Genomic DNA, 12,709 nt, shown 5'->3' with positions numbered 1-12,709 from the left:
ATTGAATACATTTAAGGTTGGGATATACAGATTTTTGGTCTGTCAGGAATATGGGGAGTGGGCAGGAAAATAGAGCTGCAGCCCAAGATCAGTTACAATCATACTGGAGAGTGAAGCTAGCCCAGTGAGCCAAATGGTCTACTTCTGTTCCTATTTCTTGTATTCAGCCCTTTGTGTCTTGTACTCTGCGAGAATAATTCAGCTCGTCTGACTCCCCACTTTTTCCCATCAGCCCAGGAACTTTGATCTCTTCAGATAATTATCCAGTCACCTTTTAAAAGCGATGATTGAATCTACTTTCACACACTCTCAGGCAGTGTATTCCAGATTCTAAACACAAATCGTATAAAAAGATTTCTCATCATGTTGACACTTCTTCTTTTGCCAATTACCTTAAATTGGTGTCCTTTGGTTCTTGATCTTTTAGCAATGGAAACTGCTATTTATGCTGTTTATACCTCTCTTGATTTTCAACATCTTGATAAATTCAGAACTGTAGTTCTTTGTTTCTTATGTCCACCTTTCTTAAATGACAGTGTTACATTGCTGCCTTCCACTCCACTGGGATTATTCCAGAATCTAGGGAATTTTGGAAGATCAGTGCATTCACTGTCTCTGCAGCTATCTTTTTTAGAAGCTTTGGATCCAGGCCATGAAGTCCAAGATATTTGTTGGCTTTCAGTTCCATTAATTTCTCAAATTACTTTTTTTTTCGCGACTGTGAATTATTTTAATTTCTTCACTTTCTTTAAGACCCAATGTTTCTCACTATTTCTGGTTTGTTTTGTGCCTTTTACTTGGAAGACAAACACACAAAATTTTTTTAAAGCCTCTGATATTTACTTCTCCATGATTATATTTCTCCTGTCTCAGCCTCTAAAGAACCCATCTTTATTGTCACTATTCTCTTCCTTCTTACATACTTGTAAGCACTTTTTATGACCTGAATTCATATTTCTACCAAGTTTGCTCCCATTCTATTTTTCTCCCTCTGTTAATTGTTTTCACCATCCTTTGCTGGTATCTAAAACTCGCCCAATCCTTGTGCGTCCTACTCTTTGAAATATTATCGGCCTCTTCTTTTAATTCAGTACTATCCTTAATCACTTTAATTAGCTAAGGAAATATCATTTTTCCATTTAAGTCATTCCTTCAGTGGATGTAGAGTCATTGAGAATTATGAAATATTTTCTTAAGTGTTCACTGTTGCTCACCTACTATATATTTTAATCTAATTTCCCAATCTACTTTAACCAAATTGTACTTCATACCTACTTACTTGGCTTTCTTTAAGTTCAGTATTCTAGTTTTGGACTTGTGTACGTCACTCTCAAACTTGATGTGAAATTGTATTATATGCTTGCTCTTTCCCAAACTAAGAGATAACTAATTAACCCTGCGCAGTACACAAAGCATAATCTAAAAGAGCCTCTTCCCTGATTGATTCTAGCGAATGGTCTCAAATACAATCTGTGAAATGACTAATTTTGCTGATGTGATTTGTTCAATGTATGTGAAAGATGGACGGCATGTTGGCACAGTGGTTAGCACTGCTGCCTCACTGCCCCAGGAACCCGAGTTCAGTTCCTGGCTTGGGCCATTGTCTGTGCAGAGTCTGCACATTCTCCCTGTTCTCCTGCGTGCGTTTCCTCCGGGTGCTCCGTTTCCTCCCAGAATTCAAAAGACATGCTAGTTAGGTGCATTGGACATGCTAAATTCTCCTTCTGTGTACCCAAACAGGCACCGGAATGTGGTGACTAGGGGTTTTCACAGCAACTTTGTTGCAGTGTAAGCCGACTTGTGACATAATAAATGAACAGAAAAGTCCCTTATGGTTAGTGCATTGTCTTTGTTACGAGTTCCTCTTATTTCTGAAGCCAATTTCTTGATTATTATTCAGACATTATAACTCTTGATAGGGAGCCTATCAACTACTCTCACCACTGTTTCCTAAACCATGCTGTTTCTTATCACCATTCATACTGATTCTACTTCCCGCTCTTCTGAATTAAGATCCTTCCTAATTACTGTCCTTAAATCATCTTTACTCCCTTTACCATTTCGTTTTGCCTTTCCAAAACATCCAAATTCCGTGACATGTTTAACTTCTAATCTCAGTCGCCATGCAACCGCATTTATAAACTTAGGTAAACCCATAATGAATTTGAATTGCTGCCTTTGTAGGTAAATGTTTTTCAGAAATACTGACTACTTTTAAACCTCATTTCCTTAAATGCACTTAGATAAGTCCTGCATGGACCTGTTGTTTTAGTATAATTGTGTGATCCAGTTTTTGTTTTGCAACTTCTATAAAGTGTTATGAACTTTGCATCGCTTGCTCCTGCAGAAATGATAAACAATTTGCTAACAAAGATAATGAGAAACTATACTGGCCATATATTCTTTCTGGTATCTCAGATACATTTTAAAATTCCATGCCTATTTTAAACCTATCTCAAAAAATCCTTGGCATTATTCAGTGTGTTTCTTTCTTCCAATTTACTTTATTTGCAGATTTTCATAATCCCCCCTTCTTTCTCAATCCTTACGTCTTCTAAAACATTTGTTTATTTCTAAAGAATTGCCATTCTTTCTTCATCACTTTGGTCTGGCTTTGTTTTTAACAATCTACTCTTATAGGGTTTGTTTTTAATTTGTGTCATTTCTGGTATGCCCTTAAGGTTTACATTTTTCTCCCAGTTTTTTCTTTCCACTACAATCTTCCTGAATTTAAATTAGTTTCCTGAAGTTTTTTTTTAAGGGCGACTATCATCTGGTATTACTTCAGGAATGCATTTCAGATGTCAGTGCAGTCCTTAAATCAACAATTCTTTTCCAAGACACACACATCACCAACTGCCATAGACCAATACATGTAACTATATAATTTATATCTGCACACATACACTTACAGAAATCAGATACCTCAATATTTGAATGTAGGAGCCTCCTTAATAACACAGGGACTCCTATTCATTCTTGCATCAAAATAAGGTTCACCAGGCTGTCGCCTGGTCTCAAGGGTATGAGGAGAGGTTGAATAAACTTGGATTGTTTACACTGGAAAGACAGAGATTGAGGGGAGACTTGATAAAGCTTTACAAAATTATGAGAGGCATAGGCAGGGTGGATGGTCAGAGGCTTTTTCCCAGGGTGGAAGTGTCAATTACAAGGGGGCACAGGTTCAAGGTGAGAGGGGGAAAGTTTAAGGGAGATGTGCGAGGAAGTTTTTCACGCAGAGAGTGGTGGACGCCTGAAACTCACTGTCAGAGGTGGTGGTGGAAGCAGGCACATTAGCAACATTTAAGAGGCACCAGGATGGGTCCATGAATAGGGAGGGAGTTTTTTTAAGTCAGGACATCATGATCAGCATAGGCTTGGAGGGCTGAAAGGCCTGTTTCCTGTGCTGTACTTTTCTTTGTTCTTTGCAAATTACAGTAGCTTAAAATTTGCTGGAGCAGGGGCATCTCATGGTTAAATATTAAATATTTTTCCATCGTCTTTGTGTCAAATATTTTTGACTACAAGTTTCTCAAAGTATGAGTTGATAACAATGAACAGGATGTTGCTGAGTTTCTGTACACATTAATGAAGGCAAAAATTCAACTCATCATCATATTCCCAGAACATTGTGGACCATTGTAATACACATCCCCTCCACGTCATTCATTCTTTCACTGTTGCTGGGTCAAAATCCTGCAATTCCCTCCCTAATAGCACTGTGGATAAACCTACAGCTCAGGGACTGCAGTGGTTGAAGAAGGTACCACCTTCTCAAGGGCAGCTGGGGATGAGCAATAAATGATGGCCTGACCAGCAACACCAAATTCCATAAATTAATTTTTACAAAATAGAAATATTTCCTTTCAAATGTCGAAGAATCTTGTGTAGAAATGTTGTATAATTAAATCGCATCTCACTCCTATTATACAAAATCTATCAAAATATATCCAAAAAGGAGCAGAAATAGAATTAAGATTTTTCGACATATCCTATAGCAGATGTTCTGTTCATATTGGCAGCACTGTGATGAATAATAAAACTATGTAGAATTTGAAAAGAACTCAAATAAGATTTATGCATTTTGCATATTTCATGAATATAGCGATCCGTTCTTATCAATATGTAATGCTGACATGAAATGTGTGTGTATGTCATTGAAAATGTTATTTCAATAATATTTCATGCTGATGGTACCCTGCTTGATCTTGCCTGCACCTCTTTCGGTCTCTTCACTTTCTTATGCTGTCAGATTCCTTGACTGACATTTGGTACTGTATGAGCAAAAATTTCCTTCAGTTAAGTATTTGGAAGACAAGGTGCCACAGCTTTCAGTTGCCTGCACTAATCCTGTTCCATCTCTCTGGCAAGTCTGAGAATGAAACAGACTTCACGACCTTGATAGTGACACCGTACCCCCCCCCCCGGCAAGATGAGTTTCCTATCACATTCCCATGACCAACTACTCCCAGCTCTGTAATATCATTCAACTCTGACTTTGCCTCAGTGTTCCTACTGCTGAAATCCTCATCCATGATTTGTTACATCTAAACTTGACTATTCCAACCCACTTCTGGCTGGCCTCCCTAGTCGTATCCTCTGCAAACTGGAGGTCATTCTGGACTGCTGGCCATGTCCTAACTTGCACCTGATCCTATTTTCCCATTTCTCCTTTGCACACTGAGCTGCATTGTCTCCCATTTAAAAATGTCTCAATTTTTAAATTCTTACTGTTGTTTTCAAAAGCTTCCATTGCTTAACCCCTCTTCATCTCTGGTCTCCTCCAAAGTTACAACCCCTTGAGATCAGTGTATTTCACCAATTCTGATCTCTTGAGCATTTCTGATTTTTATCACTACACAATTAGCAGCTGTGCTTATAGCTGCCAGAGGCCTAAGTCCTGAAATTCTCTCCAAAAACCACTCCACCTCTCTTTCCTCCTTTAAAGGGAGAAAGCATATCAATTTGACCAAGCTTTTAGCTACGTATTTTAATTTTTTTTTGTGTGATATGATGTCAGTTTATTTGAAAGCATTTTATTAAGTGCAAGTTGTTGCCCATTTACTTTTTATGATCCTTTTAGTTCATTTTCTTTCATTTTCTTTGTTTAAACATTAGTGTGACTCTGGTGCTGAAGGAGATGGAATGACTCACAAAAGAAAGAAAAGAAGAACCTGCAATATGATGGAAGATAGCAGTTCTCAATCTCGTGATGACTGTGTGAGCAAAGAACGCAGCTCATCCAGGTGACAAGAAATGTTGGAAGATATCAGCATTGCGTCATAAGATAAATTAAAAATAAAGCTGCAGTAGAAGATGAACAATAACTCCATTTTAAATTCTGAAATATTTCAGTTTTCAGTTGCCAGTAGATATCTTTTATTTACCTCCTTAGTAGTAATTTTAAATCCAGACAGAATCTGTCATGGATAGCCATTTAAGATATAATGTGAAATAATTGATTTTTTTTTTAGTTCAAATTATCTGGTGTTGGAAAGATATTTTTATAAACTCCTCCCTAAATTAACAATAATACTGAGCTGAACACAAGTTATTAGTCAGTGTTGATGGTCCAGATATTCGATACTCTTTATAACTGTTGATCAATATTTCAGTTCAAGTTCTCCTTGAACTAAATAAAGTTGAACACTGAATAAATCTGTTTTATGCCAAAGCTCTCAATTTACAAAACACCATTACTACATTTTGCAGATAACTTGAATCAAACACTTTTCAAATGCCAGGCGAACGCATCGTTTCTACCTTTGTTGCAACTGTGTTCCTATTTTGGTTCAGTTGGTAGCATTCTTGCCTCTGAGTGACAAATTTGGAGTCAAGTTCCACTCCAGAACTTGAGTACAAAGGTTAATGATGGCACTTTAGTGCAGTGCTGAGGGAGTGCTGCACTGTGGATTGGCTGTCTTTCAGATGAGACATTAAACCAAGGCCCACCTGCCATGAGATGAATGTAAAAGATCCTGTGGCACTATTTTGAAGAGAAGTTATCCCTGGTGTCCTGGCCAATATTTTTCCTCAACCAACATCACAAAAACAAATTATCTGGTCATTATCAATCGTGCAGATTTTCTGTGAAATTGGCTATCGAAAGTGGCAACGTTCCAAAATAATTCATTTGTTGTAAAACACTTTGGGACATCCATGTCTGGTGGTCATGAAAAACACAATATAAACCTAAGGCTTGTGTTTTTTTAATACAGTCAATTCAGGATTCCAACTAAGTTTATTCTTGGTTTATTATTCAAATTGTATTCTTATCTCATATTTTCTCAGTGATGTTGTATAACCAGAAACAGTGTACACATTACGTACAGATGAAGTAATTTGTTGCTGGAGAGAATTTAGTTGTCTCTTAGATTTTATTAAGTAAAAAAAACACATTGTTTTTTAGTGCTTCATAAAAATAATGAATAATTGATGGATGGAAATGTCTTCGCAAGTTCAGCTAGGGAACTTAAATACAAGTTCTATTTTGTTGGCTTCTATGATGATCCATCTTGATGAGCTGCTCTCCTTTAGAGGTGATTGGCTGGTATTTGCAAGTTCCCAAACAGAAATTAAGTGTTAAATTGGGAGGATTCCAGATTTCCCAATGATCGTGGACATTAAGGCAACAGTAGACATATAGCAGCATAGTAGTTTTCTTACTGAACTCATAATGGAGGCCTTGACTAATGAGATGAGACATGAGTCCAAACCCACTATATGAGCTGGAGAAGTTAAGTTCAGTCAAATAAATCTGGAATAAAAAGTTCATATCAGTAATGGTGACTAAGACACTACCAAATTTTATTAAAATTTATTTGGTTCACAGTTGGCCTTTAGGAAAGGAAATCTTCAGTACTTAGCTGATCTGGCCTACCATGTGTCTCCAAATCCATTGCAAAGTGATTGACTAATTGCCCTCTGAAATGATGCAGTTGGTTAAGTCACCCCTCTGAAATGATCTAATAAGCCACTTGGTTTTGTTAAGCCACCCCTCTGAAATGACCCAGCAAGCCACTCAAATGTGTTAAGTCACTCGTCTGAAATAACCCAGCAAGCCACTGAGTTGTGTTAAGCCATTGTGAAAAAGTCTAATAATAAAAACGGATTAAGTGTCTGGTGTCGACGTAGGCACTGAAAATAACAATGGCACACGAAGCACATTCAACCTTGCTAAGTCCTCCTCACTAACATTTATGTTGGGAAAACTGTCCCATTGACTGGTCAAGCAACAGCCTGATGTAGTCATACTGAGGTGGTACGGTAGCACAGTAGTTAGCACTGCTGCTTCACAGCACCAGGGACCCGGGTTCGATTCCCGGCTTGGGTCACTGTGTGTGGAGTTTGTACGTTCTCCCCGTGTCTGCATGGATTTCCTCTGAATGCTCCAGTTTTTTTCCCACATTCTGAAAGATGTGCTGGTTAGGTGCATTGACCCAAACAGGTGCCCAACTAGGGGAATTTCACAGTAACTTCATTGCAGTGTTAATGTAAACCTTACTTGTGATTAATAAACTTTACTCACGGAATCATATCTATCAGCCAAGATCCCAGACTGCTCCATCGCTATCCTGGAAGGTCTTGTCCTGCTGTGTGGACAGACCCTTCAGAGGCGGGGCATAGTGGTATACAATCTGAAGGAAGTAGCTCTGAGAGGCTGCAATGTTGTCCGCATAAAATTGCATAACATCAGATCTAATGTGATTTATGCTCGTAAACATAGGCAACATATCTGAGAGAACTTTTCTGAAATGCAGGTCCTTTGAACTGTCCACAATTCCAAAGCAAGTAACAAAGTAACACAACACTCAAAACTCGTGGTACTCAGACACCAATCACTGATTGCAGATCTGGAAGATGGCGTCCATCTTGATTGAAAGGTTGTTTGTATTTATAGTATCTGCTGGTGATTGTGTGTGGGGATTCCACTTTCATTAAATTCCAGAGTTCCTGAATGGGTTGTTTTTTAAATACTGAAATAGGTTAAATATCTTCCTTGTTGAGGAGATAGATATACTGCAGGGCATGTGTTTGTTTTACAAGTTTGGTATCTGAGTCATCATCTTATATTTGTCATCCCTTGCGACTGTCTTGACGCAAACCAGATAGCTCACAACATTCGTATCATCTGACCACAAGATAAGCTTCTGATCACATAAATACACTTATTACTGAGATTTCCATCTCTAGCCAATTTCCATCTCTGTAGCATCATCCAACTTTGCCTATGCCTCAGCTCATCTGTTGCTGGAATCAATAGTTGATTTAGCATCAATTTCCTACTGTGGAAGAGGGTTCTGAATTTGTACCACGTTTTATATAAAAGTACTTAATTTCACTCCTGGAAAGTCTGGCTGTAAGTTTAGGCTATGTCCCTAGTCCCACTCTCCCCAATCAGCTGAAATAGTTTATCTGTCTATAATCTATTTATTTCCTTTAATATCTTGAAACCTTTGGATCAAATCATCCTTAACTTATGAAATTCCAGGGAATCCAACTCATAGTTTGTGCAATCTACCTTTATAACATGACCCTTTGAGTCCCAGCATCATTCTGGTAAATCCACATTACACTCCTTCCAAAATTGTGGTGCCAGGAACTACTCTTAGTTCTCCCAGGTGTTAATTACTTTTTTTACACAAACCAACGAAAACTTTTAGATTAAATGTTTATAAGAGGGAACGAGTGCCCCCTTCTTAAAGGGTGACCATTAATAAAAAGGAAAACTATAAGGGGAACTTATCAATCAAATTAAAATTACATTTCCAAGGGTGGTATAGCCATGGCTTTGTCTAACCAAAGTAAGACTTTCTACCCCTTGTATCCAGCCCTCGTTTAGATGCCAGTATTATAGTTGGACTGGAACAGCTTTGCTAGGGGCCTATCTAGTTCTGAAACACAAGTGTTCAGCATGACAACTAGTGTGTTGTCATGACTCAAAGCCGTTTCTATTTCCAGTGCACTCAGCTGTCTCTTGAGATCATGTGGACTAGATTAGGATCGATGAGGCTGGAACCTCAGGAAGAGGCTGAGATCAATCATCCACTTCTGGTTGAAGATGGTTGCAAATGCTTCAGCTCTATCTTTTGCACTGGTGTGCTGGGCACTGCCATGATTAAGGATGGGGATATTTGTGGAACCTCCTCTGCCCACTAGTTACTGAATTGTCCACTGCCATTCACAATTGGATGAACCAGACTGCGAAGCTTTGTTCTGATGTGTTCGCAACGAAATCACTTAGCTCCGTCTATATGATGTTGCTTCCGCTATTTAACATGCATGTAACCCATGCTTCAGGAGGTTGTCATCTCATTTTTAGGCATAACTGGGTCTGCTGGGCCTGACATGCTCTTGTCTCTCCTGGCTTGAAGAAAATGATAAAAGTGAAGAATATGCCAAACTAATTAATTTACAGATTGTGGTGGAATACACTTCTGCTGCTGAAGGATTTTGATCTGATTTGATTTATTGTCACCTATATTAGTATACAGTGAAAAACATTGTTTTCTACGCAATATACAGACAAAGCATACTGTACATAGAGAAAGAAAGGAGAGGATGCAGAATATTGCTATGAATGTGTCATATCTCGGGTGTAGAGAAAAATCAACTTAATATAATTAATATAACAATAGTCAGATGCTCTTTCCTAGGATAGAAAAGTCAAGTACTAGGGAACATAGGTTTAAGGTACATGGGGAAAAGTTTAGAGGAGATATGCAAGGCAAGTTTTTTACACAGAAGGTGGTGAATGTCTGGAACGCACTGCCCAGGGAGGTGGTGGGAGCAGATGCGATAATGGCATTTAAGGGGCATCTAGGTGAATACATAATCGGATGGGAATGGAAGGTATGGACTCCATAAGTGCATATATTTTTAGTTCAGGCAGGCATCATGATCAGCACAGGTTTAAAGAGCCTGTTCCTGTGTTGTACTGTTCTTTAATATAGGTAGGTCAATTAAAAAGTCCGATAGCAGCAGGGAAGAAACTGTTCTTGGTTGGTACATGAGCTCAGAATTTTGCATCTTTTTCCTCGATGGAAGAAGGTGGAAGAGAGTATGTCCAGGGTGCATGGCCCACAGCGTTTCATGGATGCCCTGTTATTGAGCTGCTCTATCTATTCTGAATCCATCCCATTTAGCTCACTGTCGTACCGTACAATACAATGAGAGTATTCTCAGAGTGAAGATAGGTCTTTGTCTTCACAAGGACTGGGCAGTGGTCCCTCCTATCAGTAGTATCGGGGATAGATGCATCTGTAGCAGGTAGATTGGTGAGGGCAAAGTCAAGTAAATTTTTCCCTCATGATGGTTGTCACACAACCTACCACTGGTCTGTTTTGACTTAGCTCGTTCAGTGGCAGTCCTACTGAACTACTCTTGGTGATGGACTTGCTAGTTCACTGCCCATTGGACATTCAGTACTTCCAAATGGTATTCAACATTAAGGAGTACTGATTTATCAGCTGAGGGAGGCAGCAGGTTTCCTTGACCATGTTTGACCAGATAGCATGAGTCTTCGTGGGGTCCAGGGTCAATGTTAATGACTGCCATGACCACTCCTCCACAATTGTGTTTTGTTATTAGATTGACTACTCCATAATTCCCTGGTTTTCCCTCTGTCAGCTTTCTTATATGGAAGAATAACATGCACAAATTTTCAATGTAAAAACATTCTTGAAAGGTTGCTACGAGGGATCACATTGGTCCAGTTAAGTAACATCTCAACTTTAAAAAGGTCATACTTGTTTTCAAATTCCCCATGATCTTGCTGCTCCCTATCTGTAATCTTCTCCAACCTTGCAACCTTTTAAGACAACCTTGTTTATCCTTCTTTAAGATGCTTCCTAAAACCTACCTCTGTAACCAAGCTTTTGATCATCTGGCTTAAAATCCTCTTTTGTGGCTTGGCTCCAGCAAAGCATCTTGGGACGTTTTACGACATTAAAGTTGCTACTTAAATGTAAATTGTTGTCGATTCCTATGTTTTCTTTCTGTCTTCTGTGAATAAGTGAGCCAGTGAAGCAGCAGATTCTTAGAAGTTCTGCAACTCCTCCAAGTTCACTCAGGTTATATGCTTTGTAAAACATTGATACTTTTTCTAACAGCTCAGGGCTATGCTGACTATTTAAAGAGGCATCAATGCAGTATATTTACAATTATTGAAGTAGCCACCTACTGCAACTACCTGGAGAGGGAGCATGCAGTGTACCTTTCAAATATTAAAAATAACATTCAACATAAAACTGCCCATTTTAATTTGGTCCTTTATGCCAGTTCACTACCATGGAATCTGTGCTCTGTTGGTTGGCAGTGGCAGTGCCATTGCTTTAATGCAACTTGTCTGTATGTCTCTTTTCAGCAGATGGCACTGCTCAGTAACTGTCTGCTGAACTGCTGCCAGTTTATTGTGCCTGAGATTATAGGTATGATTGCTCAGACCAGGGCAGGGTGCAGACATCTGGCTCTTATGCCAGTTGTTCTTCACTGTGTTCTTTATTCTCTTGTTTGGTGTCTCATCACAAGATTTTATTGAAAGCAATCCCCATAGCTTTCAAAGTATTTGGTAGATACAAAAGACCTGTCTACTTAAACTTTGGGGAAAATCAGAAGCAAAAACAGGAAAAGTTGGAAATATACAGCTATATCTATATATAAAGCAGTAATGTTTCTTCACAGAGACATAGAAAATAGGAGCAGCAGTAGGCTTTTTTGTCCCTTGAGTCTGCTCTGCCATTCAATATGATCATGGCTGATCCCTTATTTCAATGCCATAGTTCTGCTCTCCCCCCGCCCCCCCATACTCCTTGATACCTTTACTGTCTATAGAAACATAGAAAATAACTGAACAGCAATAAATTAAGGAGTTTATTAGTAGAAGAAGAGAGAAAAACATTAGTGGAATCATAGTTGGATGATGTAACAGATTAATTCCATTAAATGAAAGAAGCATCAGATAAATTGAAAACATTAAACAAATAAGTATACTGTCTGCCTTACTTGATGTGATTTCCACTTTCACTAAATCAATTGCCAAAAGTTGCAATCAATTGCTCCAAGAGTGTCTCATGACTGACCAGAAACAAGTAACAAACAACCCTGTTAATTGAGCTTAATTGTTAATTGTTTCCTCATCTCTTCCTAGTCCATGAATCAGAAACCATTAAGGAATTTTTTTCTTTTATTTTTTTCATGGGATTTCGGCAGCATTTGTTGCCTAATCATTCTTGAGAAGGTGAACTGCTTTCCAGTCCATCTAGTATCTGTGGCACTTGGTACAACTGAGTGGTTTGCTAAGCCATTTCAGAGTGCATTCAAGAGTCAGCCACACTGCTGGGGGCCTAGAGTCGCATGTTGGCCAAACCAGATGAAGACAAAAACAAAGTGCTGGAAAAATCTCAGCAGGTCTGACATCATCTGTGGAGAGAGAACAGAGCTAATGTTTCAAGTCTGGATGACCCTTCATCGGAGTTTTGACGAAAGGCTGTCTAGGGTCATTCAGACTTAATATGTTAGCTCTTCTTGCTCTACAGATGCTATCAGACCTGCAGACCAGATTTTCCAGCATTTTCCATTTTTGTTCCAGATTCCAGTATTCACAAGTATTTTGCCTTTATCCAGATGAGGGCACATATAAGAACATAAGAAATAGGAGCAGGAGTAGGCTATCTAGCCCTTCGAGCCTGCCCTGCCATTCAATAAGATC

General features: G+C 38.8%; 1 protein-coding gene across 1 annotated transcript in view; it reads left to right on the top strand.

The window, feature by feature from the left end:
* jmjd6 (jumonji domain containing 6, arginine demethylase and lysine hydroxylase) overlaps positions 1-10,951 on the top strand; it is a 39,395-nt gene extending 28,444 nt beyond the window's left edge. Inside the window, exon 6 of the mRNA XM_080208880.1 lies at positions 5,119-10,951. Within this exon, the coding sequence (XP_080065006.1) occupies positions 5,119-5,250 (132 nt within the window). The 3' untranslated portion in view covers positions 5,251-10,951. The remainder of the gene's footprint in view (positions 1-5,118) is intronic.
* The last annotated feature ends 1,758 nt before the right edge of the window (positions 10,952-12,709 follow it).

Source organism: Carcharhinus amblyrhynchos, chromosome 21 (assembly GCF_965287045.1).
Source record: "Carcharhinus amblyrhynchos chromosome 21, sCarAmb.v2.hapA, whole genome shotgun sequence".
Lineage (NCBI taxonomy): Eukaryota > Metazoa > Chordata > Chondrichthyes > Carcharhiniformes > Carcharhinidae > Carcharhinus > Carcharhinus amblyrhynchos.
Note: the sequence above shows the minus strand (reverse complement) of the source record. Positions and strands in the feature narration are given on the sequence as shown.